Genomic DNA, 18,097 nt, shown 5'->3' with positions numbered 1-18,097 from the left:
TATGTGATTGAATTGTTTGATTTGATTATGTTTGCAAGAGTACGAAGGTGAATGAGTTTGAGGCGGATTAAACTCGGTATTGTCCTGAGACTCTGGTTTATATGATGAATGAATAGGAATTGATTGAGGGAAGTTCTTTGAGTAGAAAGTCCTTAGGCATGTCTTTGGTCCCTATGGAAAAGCTTTAAAGATTTATTTTGGGTTTCCAAAAACATATATAACTAAGAAATATTATGATATGCATTTTTACATAAGTAAAAAGAAAATAAAGAAAACTTTCATGATGATAAGCAAAAACTGAAGCTCACGGATATTGGCAAGTGCACCGGATTATTGAAGTAATACCACGGTGAGTGGATATCATTCCGATGAGGATTAAAGGATTGAACATGCAAATATCGAGTTAAACAACTAATTGGATCAATAAAACCTGGAATTTATGAATGTTGAAACTTGCTGAAAACTTAAAATGCTTGAATGTTGGATTGCTTGAGGGCATTGGACATGTAATTGATTGAAAGAGAATATATGATGGAGAAGTTAAAGGTTTTGGAGAGGTTTCGGTCCTTAGAAAAACCAAACTTTGTTTCCCTATTCTAAATCTAACAAAGATCTTTTCATGACTAATCTTAATTAACCGATTTCCAATGTCTTGGTTAATGATTAATTGAAGAGGTTAAGTGCAAAATCTGATTCAGTTTCTCATAAGATTCAAAAGTAGTCTTTAGGTTGAATTATATGTTACGTATCCAAACTAGTTATGTCTGATTGAATCTTATGAGAAAATACAATTTTCAAAATTGTCCTAATCCGAATTATATGTCACGTATTCAAAACTAAGGTAATTGACAAATCATGTATTCTGTCGCACACTTTAAAATCATGTCTAGTCAATACAAAAAGTCATGTCAAAGAGTTTTCAAGAATAATTCGGATATTAGTTCTGTTGAAGCAATTAACAAATTCAAAATGGGAATAGTGTAACGACCCAATTTCTGGTACGTCATGATCATACTAGAAACTGAGCGCTACCAACTTGTCTTCCTAATTATTATCTATTATTTATTATATGAGCCTGATTCGTTGTTAAAAGCGTAGTTACTTTGCGAGGAACTTTTTTTTTGAAAATATTTGGATTAATAGACGGATTCGTTCATAATCAATTCACAACTGATAATAGATAAAACAGTTATAAACAACCACACATAAATACATCACAAGCAGTTGACAATATTCGGTGATCCAACCTTTATTAGAGTATAGACTTTTAGTTAGAACACCCCTAGAAATAGATAAATAATAACTATATACATATATATACATACAACATCCCTGGCCTTGACCTGTACAAGAAGTCCCTAAGCTGGTACCCAGGCTAGCCTAGAATCTATACTCACCTAGTCGCTCTAAACTACTAAAGTGAGGGAAAGTACGTTCTAGGTCTTCATAACTCAAGTCTGGTGGAACGTCATCAAAAGATGGAACATCATCTACTACTCCTCTGCATGATCAGTCATTGCCATGTGACATCTGGTGCACTGGATCGTCCAAGTAATACCTTACGTGAGTAAGGGTCGATCCCACGGAGATTGTCGGCTTGAAGCAGGCTATGGTTATTTTGTAATTCTTAGTTAGGAGATTAATGATAAAAATGATTTTTGTTTATGAAAGGTAAATAACATGAAATAAATGGTACTTGTGATTCAGTACTGAGGAACAGGTTGGGGTTCCGGAGATGCTCTGTCATTTGAATCTCTGCTTTCCTACTATCTTCTTCTCCAAACACGCATGGCTTCCTTCAATGGCAAGCCGTATGATCCTTGATAAACCCATATTTTATGACATATTTTGTGCGTAGTTTGAGTGATTTATTCAACCCTTTACTCACTTATTCATATTAATTGCATGGTTTTACTTTCCCTTCCTTATTATGTGATGTATGTGAGAAACGCGTTTCCTATGCTTTTAAATTAATTATTTTAATTACCTTTATTTCCATTCGATGTCGTGATTAGTGTGTTGAGTAGTTTCAGATCCTCTAAGGCAGGAATGACTTAAAGGATGGAAGGGAAACATACAAAAATGGAAGAAAAGCGCAAAATGCTGTTTCTGAAGAAACTGGCATCCACGCGATCGCATGGGCGACGCGGACGCATGCCAAGCGCGAATCAACAGTGATGCGGCCGCATGACTGACGCGACCGTGTGCCTTAAGCAGAACACATATGACGCGGCCGCATGACCGACGCGACCGCGTGACAAGAAAAGCTCCGAATGATGCGACCGCGTGACCCACGCGGACACGTGACAGAGGCCACGCACCAGAAATTGCAGAAAATGCTCATAGCGAATTCTGAAGCCCTTTTTGGCCCAAATTCAAGTCCAGAAGGCATAGACCAGAGGTTATGAAGTGAGGGAATGCATCCATTCAAAGGGAGCTAGCCAAATTAGTTACTTTCCATGATTTAGATTTAGTTTGGGGAGAGGTTCTCTCCTCTCTCTTTAGGATTAGGATTTTTATTCGCTTTCAGGATTATCTCTTTTGATCAGGTTCAATATTCCTTTTATTTACTTTTGCAAGTTACTTTATGAATCCTTTCATGTTACAGATTACTCTTTTATTAATGTTATTTGAGGTATTTCAGTTTAATATTGATTTCTTTTATTTATGCTATTGTTGCTTTAACTCTGAAGACATTTTTATTCCAGTAGATTTACTTCCCCTTTTGGTTTTGGTTAAGAAATCAGTAACTCAGGAGTTGTCAAACTCAAATACGATTGATAATTGTTATCTTGTTAATTGAATTGAACTTCAATAATCCCAATCTTTTCTTAGGAAATAAATAGTATCCGAAGATCAAACCAATTAATCCATTGACCTTCCTTTATATTAGTAAAGGCTAACGAAGTGGAATTAAGGTTCAATTATTATCATCATTGATAAGGATAGCCAGGATAGGACCTCTAATTTCTCATACCATGCCAAAAGTTTGCTTTACAGTTATTTATCTATTTTTAATTGCCATTCAATTTACTCGTCATTAAATTACTTGTTCCTCATTCTTGAAACCCCAATTCTACAATCTTCATAACCAATAATAAGAACATACTTCCCTGCAGTTCCTTGAGAAGACGACCCGAGGTTTAAATACTCGGTTATCAATTTTAAAAGGGGTTTGTTACTTGTGACAACCAAAACGTTTGTACGAAGGGATTTTTGTTGGTTTAGAAACTATATCTACAACGCGACTGCTTTTATGAAATTGTTTACCACCATAAAATCCTAACTTATGCCTAAGACTGATCAGACAGATAGTTATCAGAAAGCTGAGGAGGATATGCGCTTTATGCGAATTGACTGGGATGTAGTAAAGGCGAGGATCGCCCTTGACCCGACAGTTCCTTGGATCATGGGTCAGAACACCACCATGCCCAAGGGGATCAAGCGGATTTACCTGAACGATGAGGCTCGGCTATGGCATCAGATATTCAGCAACTACATTATGCCGAGTACTCACGAGACTGAGATACCAGCCGCTATGATCACCCTCCTTTGGTGTGTGATGGAGGGTAAGGACCTATACCTGCCACGCTTTATCCAGCACTATATGGCCAGGGTCCACGTCCGAGGCACTCTTTCCTTTCCCTATCTGGTTACACAGCTGGGCCGTCGAGCTGACGTGCCATGGGAGGATGCTAATGAGAGGCCACCTGCTGCAGAATGCAAGAAGATTATCCCGCACAGCACGAACTTTCTGGCCTTGGGCTACAGACCTCCATTCCTGACTGCCACTGCTGAGACAGCCACACCTTCTGCCGGCCCCTCTTCCTCCACAGCCACACCTGCCACCACCACTATACCTCCACCTGCCCCAGAGCCCAACTATCATCTAGTGCACCGCTTGTTTCGACGAGTTGACCAGATGGACCGTCGCAACAAGCGACGCTATGAGCACCTGAAGCTGATGATACGATCCGGCGACATCCACTCCGAGCCTGACACACCATCCGAGGCATCTGAGGAGGAGGCGGATGCGCCCGAGGCAGAGACCATTCCACCTCAGGAGGCAGAGCAGGCAGGCACCCAGCAGGCAGCTCCCCAGCAGATCCAGGCTGTAGATCCAGAGATCCCTATCCAGACAGCACCTCCTCTGCAGCAGCCAGTTCCTCAGACCACCACCACAGAGACCCCAACTACCATCCCTTCCAGTGATGACACCCCTTCACACCCTGCTTGAGTGAGCATCATGGACGATGCTTCATTTTAAGTGTGGGGAGGTCGCCATCTCTGGCGTTTCTTTTTTGGTGAACCACTACATACTCTTTTTTTTATTTTGGCTATTTTTCTGTATTTTTCTCTTTATTTTTATTTTTATTTTTTGAGTACTTATACACTGCTACTTTTATGTATTTTCATTCTATTTCTGCATTTTGCACTTTAGTTCATATTTTAGTTATTTAGTTTAGCTTGCAATTCTAACTTATTAGTTATAGAAACTGTGGATTAATTAGTATTGTTTACCCTTTTTAGTATAAGATAGCTTAGTTAAAATTGAAAATATAAAAAGAAAGTAAACTAGAGACTTTAACAGAATTAAAACAATCCACACACCTTGTATATATAGCATTACATATTAGTTAGTTAACAACATTTCATCAAGGAGAAACACTAGAACTTTAAAGCCACCTTAAGTTTTACATTGAGAATAATGGAAATTTTTAACTAAACCTGCATGACATACATAACTGATAAATGATTTTTGAGCTAGAGAACATACAGCCTGTGAGTTTTGAGCTTAATTGTATGGTTACATTCAAACCATAATTTTTATTCCTCTGTGTTCCGCCCTTCTTTTACATTCTGATGTTCTTTACTTTGTTTTAATCTATATGTTCGATTATAGAATATAAAGATACATACGAAGAGAGTGACTGAGGCCATTGTTTGATTTTAGCTCACTTTATCCCAAAATAGCCTACCTTTCACATCACCCATGTTAGCCCCCTTGAGCCTTTAAATCCCTTTTTTATTCTATAAACCACATTACTAGCCTTAAGCAGAAAAATAAATAAAAATCCCAAGTTGAATCCTTGGTTAGCTTAAGATAGAAAATCTTGTATAGTTTGAAATGTGGGAAACCTATTGGGAACATGGATGATAAAAACAAAAGGTAGCAGAGTTGAAAAGAACAAAAATAAATCAAAATGAGAATTTTTGGGAAGCATGCTCATGAGAAATCAAATTGAAAGAATTACCATGTGCATTCAAAAAAAAAAAAGAGAGAGTTATTTATTTTTCAAGCATATGAATAAGGGGATACAAAAGAATTCCCCAAATACAAAAATAAAAGCAATGCACATGGGATAAAAATAAAAATTGAAACATGAGCATGTAACATCAAAAGTGGGAAAAGATGGGAAAACATGTAAAGTAGTTTTGTTTTACTAAGTATGTATGTTAGGTGAGATCTTAGTCTAATTGAGGATTCACTTATTAGCTCACTTAGCCTTATACATATATCCTTACCTTTACCTTGGCCCCATTACAACCTTAATTAAAGACCTCATGACTTTTGGTATGTCTATATTCTATAATTGTTGATTGGTTAGATGAAGAACAAAGTTATAGAAAGGAAGAATAAAAAGAAGAATAGAGTGATTAACCCAATAAACACTGAGTGACTAGAGAGTAAACACAAATCCAGTGAGGGTTCAATAGCTCATTAACATTTATCTCTGTTTAAATTATTTAATTGTCTTACAAATTTGTAAAATGCCTTTCTCTCCCATCTCAATTGTAAAGGCACTATATTACTATCTAAGGTTAGGCTATATATATATGTATATGATGACTCCTTGAGAATGTGGATTAATTCAACTACATGCAAGCCTTATATACAAGTGAGTGAATAAAAATTAGAATTGCATGATGCATGACTCATTTAGGTAGTTGCATTTAGGTTAGATTGCATTGCATGACATTCCACCACTTTAACCTTACTCATTACCTTGGACTTAGCATGAGGACATGCTATTGTTTAAGTGTGGGGAGGTTGATAAACCCATATTTTATGACATATTTTGTGCGTAGTTTGAGTGATTTATTCAACCCTTTACCCACTTATTCATATTAATTGCATGGTTTTACTTTCCCTTCCTTATTATGTGATGTATGTGAAAAACATGTTTCCTATGCTTTTAAATTAATTATTTTAATTACATTTATTTCCATTCGATGCCGTGATTAGTGTGTTGATTAGTTTCAGATCCTCTAAGGCAGGAATGACTTAAAGGAATGAAAGGAAACATACAAAATTGGAAGGAAAGCGCAAAACGGAGTTTCTGAAGAAACTGGCATCCACGCGATCGCATGGGCGATGCGGACGCATGCCAAGCGCGAATCAACAGCGACGCGGCCGCATGACTGACGCGACCGCGCGCCTTAAGCAGAACACATATGACGCGCCCGCATGACTGACGCGACCGCGTGACAAGAAAAGCTCTGAATGACGCGACCGCGTGACCCACGCGGACGCCTGACAGAGGCCACGCACCAGAGATTGCAGAAAATGCTCATAGAAAATTCTGAAGCCCTTTTTGGCCCAAATCCAAGTCTAGAAGGCATAGACCAGTTGTTATGAAGTGAGGGAATGCATCCATTCAAAGGGAGCTAGCCAAATTAGTTACTTTCCATGATTTAGATTTAGTTTGGAGAGAGGTTCTCTCCTCTCTCTTTAGGATTAGGTTTAGATTTAGGATTTTTATTCGCTTTTAGGATTATCTCTTTTGATCAGGTTTAATATTCCTTTTATTTACTTTTGCAAGTTACTTTATGAATCCTTTCATGTTACAGATTACTCTTTTATTAATGTTATTTGAGGTATTTCAGTTTAATATTCATTTCTTTTATTTATGCTATTGTTGCTTTTACTCTGAAGATATTTTTATTCCAGTAGATTTACTTCCCCTTTTGGTTTTGGTTAAGAAATCAGTAACTCAGGAGTTGTCAAACTCAAACACGATTGATAATTGTTATCTTGTTAATTGAATTGAACTTCAATAATCCCAATCTTTTCTTAGGAAATAAATAGGATCCGAAGATCAAACCAATTAATCCCTTGACCTTCCTTTATATTAGTAAAGGCTAACGAAGTGGAATTAAGATTCAATTATTATCATCATTGATAAGGATAGCCAGGATAGGACCTCTAATTTCTCATACCTTACCAAAAGTTTGCTTTACAGTTATTTATCTATTTTTAATTTCCATTCAATTTACTCGTCATTAAATTACTTGTTCCTCATTCTTGAAACCCCAATTCTACAATCTTCATAACCAATAATAAGAACATACTTCTCTGCAGTTCCTTGAGAAGACGACCCGAGGTTTAAATACTCGGTTATCAATTTTAAAAGGGGTTTGTTACTTGTGACAACCAAAACGTTTGTACGAAGGGATTTTTGTTGGTTTAAAAGCTATATCTACAACGTGACTATTTTTATGAAATTCTTTACCACCATAAAATCCTAACGTCAATCCTCTCGGATGAAAAATACCAAGTACGGTTTCTGAACGGCTAATCAACTGTCGGATTTTTCATCTCGGATGAAAAATACCAGGTACAGCTACCGCACAGCTAATCATCTGTCAGTTCTCACTAGCGTCGGAATAGGATCGCTCTATCCTTTTGCACACTGTCACTACGCCCAACATTTGTGAGTTTGAAGCTCGTCACAGTCATCATTTCCTAGATCCTACTCGAAATACCACAGACAAGGTTTAGACTTTCCGGATCCCAGGAATGCTGCCAATTGGTTCTAGCCTCTACCACAAAGGTTCTGATCTCACGGACTTGGTCCGTGGATCAGAAACCCAAGAGATACGCACTCAAGTTGTCGCCCAATGACTACGTTGAGCTCAGATAGAACGGGAGTAGTTGTCAGGCATGCGTTCATAGAATTGAGAATAATGACGAGTGTCACGGATCATCACATTCTCTATATTGAAGTACGAGTGAGTATCTTAGAATAGAATCAAGCGTGATTGAATAGAAAACAGTAGTAATTGCATTAATCCATTGAAACACAGCAGAGCTCCTTACCCCCACCTATGGGGTTTAGAGACTCATGCCGTAGAAGATACAATATGAAGTGTAAAATGTCATGAGTTGCAAAATGAATCTCTAAAAATAGTTTTTATACTAGACTAGTAACTTAGATTTACAGAAAATGAGTAAATAAGTACAAACAATGTAGAAATCCACTTCCGGGACCCACTTGGTGAGTGTTTGGGCTGAGCTTTCAAGCTTTCACGTGCATATGCCTCAAGTTAGAGTTAAACGCCACCCTGGTTGCCAAAATGGGCGTTTAACGCCAAGAAATGTGCCAGTTCTGGCGTTTTACGCCAGAAAAGGGTCTCTGGCTGGCGTTTAATGCCAGTTTGGGCCATCAAATCTCAGGCAAAGTATAGACTATTATATATTGATGGAAAGCCCAAGATGTCTACTTTGCAAAGGAATTGAGAGCGCGCTAATTGGGCTTCTGCAGCTCCAGAAAATCCACTTCGAGTGTAGGAGGGTCAGAATCCAACAGCATCTGCAGTCCTTTCTCAGCCTCTGAATCAGATTTTTGCTCAGGTCCCTCAATTTTGGCTAGAAAATACCTGAAATTACAGAAAAACACACAAACTCATAGTAAAGTCCAAAAATTTATTTTTTCATAAAAAATAATAAAAATATAATAAAAAATAAATAAAACATACTAAAAACTATGTTAAAACAATGCCAAAAAGGGTATAAATTATCTGCTCGTCACAATCCCAAACTTAAATTGTTGCTTGTTCCCAAGCAACTAAAAACAAAATAGGATAAAAAGAAGAGCATATACAATAAATTTCAAAAATATCAATGAAGATTAGTTTTAATTAGATGAGCGGGACTTGTAGCTTTTTGCTTCTGAACAGTTTTGGCATCTCCCTTTATCCTTTGAAGTTCAGAATGATTGGCATCCATAGGAACTCAGAATTCAGATAGTGTTATTGATTCTCCTAGTTCAGTATGTTGATTCTTGAACACAGCTACTTTATAAGTCTTGGCCGTGACCCTAAGCATTTTGTTTTCCAGTATTACCACCGGATACATAAATGCCACAGACACATAACTGGGTGAACCTTTTCAGATTGTGACTCAGCTTTGCTAGAGTCCCCAGTTAGAGGTGCCCAGAGCTCTTAAGCACACTCTTTTTGCTTTGGACCATGACTTTGACCGCTTAGTCTCAAGCTTTTCACTTGACACCTTCACGCCACAAGCACATGGTTAGGGATAGCTTGATTTAGCCGCTTACGCCAGGATTTTATTCCTTTGGGCCCTCCTATCCATTAATGCTCAAAGCCTTGGATCCTTTTTACCCTTGCCTTTTAGTTTAAAGGGTTATTGGCTTTTTATGCTTGCTTTTTATTTTTCTTTATCTTTCTTTATTTTTCGCCATTTTTTTGAATTTTTTTCGCAAGCTTTGTGTTTTTCACTACTTTTTCTTGCTTCAAGAATCAATTTTATGATTTTTCAGATTATCAATGACATTTCTCTTTTTTTCATTATTCTTTCAAGAGCCAACAATTTTAATATTTATAAACATCATTATCAAAAATATGCACTGTTCAAGCATTCATTCAGAAAACAAAAAGTATTGCCACCACATCAAAATAATTAAGCTAATTTCAAGATAAATTTCGAAACTATGCACTTCTTGTTATTTTGCAATTAAAAACATTTTTCATTTAAGAAAGATGAGGGATTCATGGAATCATTCATAGCTTTAAGAAATAGACTCTAAACTTTAATGATCATGTAATAAAAATAAGACATAAAATAATCATAAAAGCAGACAAATAATAAAAGAAAGGAAATTAAAGACATAAAAATAAATGACTCTAATACTAATGCTTATGTAACTCTTAAAATAGGTTTCTAATAATAAAAGTTATCACAGAGTTAGGACTCAGCAACCTTCATTTTGAGAGGTAAGTGCTCCTTCAATCTGTGGGACGTCTGGCTCTTCAAGGGACAGCTGATGCCAGGGCATTTTGGCCAGTTTCACTGACCTTTTCTTTACTGTTTTAGGGTAGTTTCATGCATTTTCTTAGGAAATAAGCAAGTTTTAGGTAAAAATTCACTTACATCTTAATTCAAGCAAGCATTGTGCACTTTACATGATTTCATGAGAATTTTGCATGAATTAAATGACAAACTGGATGATGCATGTCTCATGATGAGGATTAGAACTTTTATGCACTTTATTGTTTGATTTCAGGACAAAGGAAGCAAGAAAGAACCACGTTAGCAGCCACGTTAGACTAACGTGACCACTAACGTGGAATGGGAGCTAGCTTGTAACGTTAATGAGAAAAGTAATCGCCAATAACGTCCTCGAAGCCATCATAGCCCACATTAAGAGTCATGTTAACTAAGTTAACATGAACTCTAACGTGGAAGAAGAAAGTGGAGCCAACGTTAGTGACACTCACCATTGTCACTAACGTTGGACTAAGTCACTTTGAGCCACGTTGACTCCCACGTTAACTTAGTTAACGTGGAAGCTAACATGGAGAAAGCAAATAATCCCCAACGTTAGTAACACTCACCTTTGTCACTAACGTTGGAATGAGCCTTAATGAGCCACTATGAGCCACATTAACTCCCACGTTAACTTAGTTAACGTGGAAGCTAACGTGGAGGAAAGGATGATGAGCCAACGTTAGTGACACTCACCTTTGTCACTAACGTTGGAGATGGCTATCATCACCACGTTAGAAGCCACGTTAACTTAGTTAACATGGATTCTAACGTGGGAAGTAGGGGCATCTTGGAACGTTAATGACAAAGGTAAGTGTCACTAACGTTCTCGAAGGATTGGCAAGCCTACGTTAAGAGCCACGTTAACTAAGTTAACGTGGACTCTAACGTAGGGGGAAGGGAGGACTCTCAACGTTATTGGAAAAGGTGAGTCCCAATAACGTGTGCGAAGGACCAAGAGGCAACGTTAGTGGTCACGTTGGTGCCACTAACGTTGAAGTTAACGTGGATCATCCCTGGGTTAGGAACGTTAGTGAAAAAGGTGATTGTCACTAACGTTCTCGAACCCACACTCTCACTTAACGTTAACGCCACAAACTTCCTGAGCTAAATACCCTGCCTACTTTACACTTTCTCTCTGCAAGTAAAGCTAAGCCCACTGAAGAGGATAACTGCTTCAAACTCAAGATCCAAAGGCCCATATCCAAGACTTGAAGAACCAACTAGAAGATCAGAAGAGTAGTATATAAAGGGGTAGTTTTGAATTAGAGAAAGGGCTTTTGGGGAGTGGGAAATTTGAGAACAACTCTCTGTATAATTTACTCTGCACTTCTAGTTTATTTTTGGGAATGTATCTTCCATCTATGTTTTCCATTTCCAGAGCTATGAACAACTAAACCCCCTTCATTGGGTTAGGGAGCTCTGTTGTAATTTGATGGATCAATATTAGTTTTTATTATTCTTCTTCTATCTTTTCTCTTGATTTTACTAGAAAGCTTTCAATCTTCATCCAATTGGGTAGTTATCTTGGAAAAGAAGCTATTCATACTTGGATCTCTTCTGAACCTTGGAAGAGGAATGAAGAGATCATGCTAGAAATGCTTTCTCATGTTGGACCAAATTGGGGTTGGAAGGATATGGTGACTATAATTCTACCAACACTTGATTTGAGAATGCATGTGGTATAATCAGTGACCATACTTCATCTCTTCTCATGAGCAATTGACCAAGGAATTGGCTATTGATCAAGATTTGAGAGATTGAATTACAAGGAATTGTAATTCGATCACTTAAGATTGCCAAGGAGATCAATGAACGCATTGATTGAGGAAGAGATGAAAATGAACTTGATCCGGAGAATGCAACATCTCCTAAACCCAATGAATTCCCCATTCTGATCTTAACCATTCTTTTTAATTTCTACAATTTACTTTTAATAGCATCTTTCCCATTCCCATTTACAATCCTGCAATTTAGTTTTCGCCATTTATTTTCAGCTCTTTACTTCCAACATTTACATTTTCTGCTATTTACTTTCCCGCCATTTAATTTCCTGCAACTCTCAAACCAAATTCTGCTTAACTCAACTAGAACATTCTTCCAATTAACGTTGCTTGACCAATCAATCCCTGTGGGATTCGACCTCACTCTATTGTGAGTTTTTACTTGACGACAATTCGGTATACTTGCCGAAGGAAAATTGTTGAGAGACAAGTTTCCGTGCATCAAGTTTATGGCGCCGTTGCCGGGGATTGATTTTGTATCAACAATGATTAAATTAGAGGATAACTAGATTGAGCATTTTTATTTTGTTTGATTTAAATTCATTTGAGTAATTTACTTTCTGTTCAGTTATTTTTTTCCCCTTCCCCTACCCAATTTCTTAGTTATTTACAATTCAGTCCACTAACCTACTAACTGTTTGATATAATGCATCACTCACACTAACAGTATTTCTGTAGAAATTACTTTCTGCATCTATTTCCTTGCTTGTGCCTTGTTGGTTGTATGACAGGGAGAAGAAGCGGGGCTTCAACTTCTTTTGATTCTGAACCTGAGAGGACCTTCCTTAGATTAAGGAGGGAAGCAAGAGGAAAGAGAGTAGTTAGTGCTGAGGAAGAGGAGGAGTACTTTGAACCAGAAATGGATGAGAATATGGAGAACCATCATGAAGAAGAGGCTCACAACCATGGCCGAGAAGGTCCAGCACATCAGGCTGGGCAAGAGAGAAGGGTTCTGGGATCGTACATCAATCCAAATCCAGGAAATTATGGGAGTAGCATCCAAAGGCCAACCATACATGCCAACAACTTTGAACTAAAGCCACAGCTCATCACCCTTGTTCAGAACAATTGTTCATTCGGAGGGAGTGTCCAAGAAGACCCCAATCAACATCTAACCACCTTCCTGAGGATATGTGATACTGTGAAGTCTAATGGTGTTCATCCTGACACCTATAGATTACTTATGTTCCCTTTTTCACTCAAGGACAAGGCATCTAAATGGCTGGAATCCTTCCCAAAGGAGAGTTTAGCATCCTGGGAAGATGTGGTGAACAAATTCTTGGCAAGATTCTATCCTCCTCAACGGATCAACAGGCTGAGAGCTGAGGTGCAAACCTTCAGGCAGCAAGATGGTGAGACTCTATATGAAGCATGGGAGAGCTTTAAAGACCTGACAAGAAGGTGTCCACCAGATATGTTCAATGAATGGGTGCAGCTACACATTTTCTATGAAGGCCTTTCTTATGAATCAAAGAAGGCAGTAGACCATTCATCCGGGGGATCTCTGAACAAGAAGAAGACCATTGAAGAAGCCATAGATGTCATTGAGACTGTAGCTGAGAATGACTACTTCTATGCTTCTGAAAGAGGCAACACTAGAGGAGCGATGGAACTAAACAATGTGGATGCACTGCTGGCCCAAAACAAGCTTATTACTAAGCAGCTGGCTGACCTCACCAAGAAGATGGAGAGGAACCAAGTAGCAGCAATCACCACCTCATCAGCAACCCAAGAGGGAGTGAATGCAGAGGCAAAGGATGAGTAAGAACAAGCCAACTACATTGGAAACTCACCCAGGCAGACCCATGATCCATACTCCAAGACCTACAACCCTGGTTGGAGGAATCACCCAAACTTTGGGTGGGGAAATCAACAAGATCAAAGCCAAGATCAGAGACGTCACAACCCCAACAACCATGCAGCTCACCAACAGTCCACACAGAGATCATATCAACACCATCCTAACAACACCTCTCCACATCCATACCAAAACCAAAACAACCCTTCTCATCACTCCAATCCCAACCCACCATCATCTGAAGATAGACTCTCCAGAATGGAGACTCTACTTGAGGGCAAATGCAAAGAGATTCAAGATAATAAGGTATTTAAAGAGGAGGTGCGAGCCAATATCAAGAATCAGGGAGACACCATCAAGAGGCTGGAGTTTCAAGTGGGATACCTCTCCGAGCAGATTCCCAAACCTACTGATAGCTTCCCAAGTGACACAGAGAAAAATCCGAGAGGTGAAGCAAAGAAAGTCAGATGGGAAGATTACAAGATGGTTACTATAAGTAATAAGGAGACTGAGGAAGAGCTGAACAACCCATTAGAACAACCTGAAGATACTTCAGCAGGAAAGCAGGGGGAGAATCATCAAGAAACCACAATTACACAGAAGGAGCTGACACAGAAGGAGCTGCTGAGACTCTATGCACCCTTTCCCCAATTACTAAATGGCTGTGTAGAGAAGAGACTATACTCAAGGTTTCTTGACATGTTTGCATCTCTCCATGTAAACATACCATTCATCAAGGCCCTCCAACAAATGCCCTCATACATTAAGTATATGAAGGAGCTGTTGACCAAGAAAAGCTCACTCAAGGGAGGACAAAAAATAGTGATGAATAAGGAGTGCAGTGCTCTCATTCAACCAGAGCTGCCTACAAAGAAGAAGGACCCAGGGAGTTTCTATAGCCCCTGTACTATAGGAGAAATAATGTTTGATAAAGGACTCTGCGATTTGGGAGCAATCATCAACTTAATGCCTTTATTCCTTATGAAGAGGCTGCAGATCAATGAGATAATACCCACAGATGTAGTTATCAGGCTGGCTGACAAAACTCAAAAACAAGCAGTAGGAGTGGTTGAAAATGTGCTGGTGAAGGTTGGAAAATACTTCCTGCCCACAGACTTTGTCATCTTGGACATAGAAGAGAGTCACCTCCACCCAATAATATTGGGAAGACCCTTCCTAGCTACAGCCAGAGCACTTATAGATGTGGAGTGAGGAGAGCTAATTTTGAGGATTCATGATGAACAACTAACTTTCAATGTTTTCAAGCCCTCACAAGAAATAGATCAAGAGAACAAGGAACCAAGCAAAGATCATAGTGAGATACTGAAGGAAGAAACAAGTACTGAAGCACAACCAGTACATCTGGGAATCCCCTTAGTTGAGGAACAAGGCAATCAGCAGCTGTCACAGCTCAAAGAAAATCAGGAGGAACCTAAACCACCAGAGCTATATGAGACCAGCAATAAAACCTACTTGGAAGAGGAGGTCACAAAGAGCAAGGCAACATCAAAAGGAACAAAGAAGAAGGTACCAAGGAGATGGAGGAACAAGAAGATCCCTACAGAGGACTTCTCCCCAGGGGATAAAGTAATCTCAGCTTACTTCCCAGCCATTCCCCCTGATCTCCCCACCATCCCATCTCAGCTACCTAAAGTTTTTATCATCAACAGAGTTCTCTCCTTGGAACATGTGGAGATCCTTGATGAAGCCAATGGAGATAGATTTACTACAAGGGGGGAGGACTTGAAGCACTACCAACCACCCTGATGGAGGCAGAACGTCAAGCTAGTGACGCTAAAGAAGCGCTTCATGGGAGGCAACCCATGTTTTACATGCTTTTAAAAATAGTTAATAATTCAAGGTTCATGAATTTCAAATCAACTTGATATGCACTTGAATGTATCATTGTGTGTAACATATAGTGAGGAACAAGTTTGGTGTTCAAGGCACACTAAGAGAACATGAATGTAACCCACATCATGTCACTCTTAGGGGCCTTGAACAAATCTTTTACACCACATGGCACCAAACTAAGTTTGGTGTTGCCAATGTTGCATACATGGATGTTGAGTTACTCAATTGGTTTGCACTCATGAGTAGCACTTAGTTAGTTAAAAACAAAAACTAAAAAAAAATAGTTAACCTTTTAATTTTGCCGCCAATTTCTAAAAGTATGTTTTAATCACATTTCTTTTATTTTGTAGAAGCATTGATGGGGCAATTGAAGGGTTCGAATAACACAAAAGGAAGATACTACACACGTGTGTTCAAGGGGATTGCATTGGGAATGGTTGCCATGCAACATTGGAAGAAGAACAAGCTTGGAAACTGAACCAACCCATCATAAAGTTGGTGATCCTTGTGCTCACCATTGCTAAACCCCATCCGTCCATCACACAACCACCCATTAATCCACACCTTTCATTCACTCATCACTTCCCTATATAAATGAGTCCTAGTCCATACTTCCCTTCACATTCCAATTCCCATTCCTCACACTACACACCTTCGGCATCCAAATCTCTTCATCACACCTTGTCGTAACCAACCGAATTCCTCATCTATCCATACCTTCCACCCTCTTCACACCTCAACTCAGACTCATGGCATCATCAAGCTCCAAGAGGCAAAAGAGGAAGGAACCAGTGGAGAGCATTCATTTCGATGAGAGAAGATTCAAAACTGCATTCCATGAACTCGAATTTGAACGGATAAAGCTCAAGAAGATACTGCCCGAGTTAACATTCCAAATTAACGAGGATGAGTGCCCACAGATTCGAGAGAAGATTGAACAAAGGGGTTGGCAAAGGCTTACGAACCCGAAGGGGAAGATAAATGCAAACCTCATCACAAAGTTCTATGCAAATGTGGTCAGAGAAGACAAAACCAAGGCCCCCACCTTCAAAAGTTACATCAGATGGAAAGAGGTAGACTTCAGCCCCAATGCTATAACAAGGACTCTTCAGTTGAAATCACCACATTTTGATGAGCTTAGTTATCAGGCAAGAGTGAGTAAGTGCCCTGACAATGATGAACTCGAACAAATTGTGAATGACATATGTGTTATAGGAGCTGACTGGGAAAGGTATGCGGATAAGAGACCCAGGTTCATCAAGAGAGGAGACCTCAGCCCTGAAGCCAAGGGATGGTTTGAACTCGTGAGGAGATCTATCCTCCCAGCAGCGAACAATTCCGAGGTCAACGTCACTCGAGCTACTATGGTACATTTCTTAGTACAAGGTGGAGATATCAATGTGCACGAACTTATAGCTGAGGGGATTCAAGAGTCAGCTGAGAAGATTGATTCGGGTGCCAGGCTTTGGTACCCCAGCACCATCCTCAGACTGTGCACGAAGGCCAAGGTTGTCTTCAAGGATAGCAACCCAGATTGGTTAAATCCTGGGAGGCTAATTACGTTTCAGTGTCTAACTCATGTGACACCAGCCCAACAACAAAGAAGACCTCACATAGGAAAGCCAAAACCAAAAGGAGGATCTCACCAAGAAGAGTCTCATCAGGAAGAACACCAACAAAGAGAATATTATGACCCAACTAACATAAACCTGAATCACATTCATGGAGCCATTGAGGAGCTAGCAAGGAGTTATATGGAGGGACAAGAACAACAACTGCACATTCAAGCTCAAAGGATGGATCGTCAAGAAGAGCTCCTTTCTAATTGGATGAATTAACAAGGAGAATGGCAAAAACAGTAAATGGAACACTATTCCCAGCTTACCCAAGCCATAAATCAAGTAACTAAAAGACAAGAGCGACAAGACAAGCGCCTTCAAGAACTCAATCAACGACAACTAGCTCAGGCGAAGGCATTCAATGAGTTCAGCGTACTGAACGAAGGATGGCAACTACATAGGGAGGAATTCTACACAAACACTCAAGCCAAGTTGAACTATATGTCTAGTCATATGCATAATCTGCACTCTGCAATCCCCAGGTATGATGAATTCCAAAAAGAGCTAACAGAACAAGAGGAAGGGAAGGTGAAACAGCAGAAGAAAACACTGAAGAAGAAGATGGAAGACGCTGGCTTCTGGAAGAAGTTGATTGGAAAAAGCAAGGGAAGTGGGAGTGCAAGCACTCAAGAAAAACACAAAGAGGACAAACAAGAAGTAGAGCAGGAGCAACCCCATGATTAAAAGGTGGTGGAGTTCCCTCATTGTCCCATCTTTTTCAAGTTTTAAATAAGGAAAATCATGTATGAAATAGAACATGCTTCCATGGTAGTTTAGGATTTTCAATTCGGTTTTTAGTAATCTCCTTGCTTAGGTCTGTGATTGCTAGTTAAATTGCCTATTTTCAATTCTATCTTGCTTATTGTGTTGCTTGTCTCCTTTTGAATCAAATAAAAAGAGAATGTGTGTTATAAAAGACCAGAGTGGAATCCATATTATGGAGTAAGTTCCTAATTTTCTGGTGTGGTAATAG

General features: G+C 39.1%; 1 protein-coding gene across 1 annotated transcript; it reads left to right on the top strand.

Moving 5' to 3' along the window:
- Positions 1-16,254: 16,254 nt before the first annotated feature.
- LOC148553363 (uncharacterized) lies at positions 16,255-17,808 on the top strand. The gene is given in 1 exon segment (XM_088493181.1): positions 16,255-17,808. A coding segment is annotated over 1 exon segment (1,554 nt).
- The last annotated feature ends 289 nt before the right edge of the window (positions 17,809-18,097 follow it).

This window comes from Arachis ipaensis, chromosome B7 (assembly GCF_059453495.1).
Source record: "Arachis ipaensis isolate K30076 ecotype BB chromosome B7, ASM5945349v1, whole genome shotgun sequence".
NCBI classification, from domain to species: Eukaryota; Viridiplantae; Streptophyta; class Magnoliopsida; order Fabales; family Fabaceae; genus Arachis; species Arachis ipaensis.
This window is presented reverse-complemented; position numbering and strand designations above follow the sequence as displayed.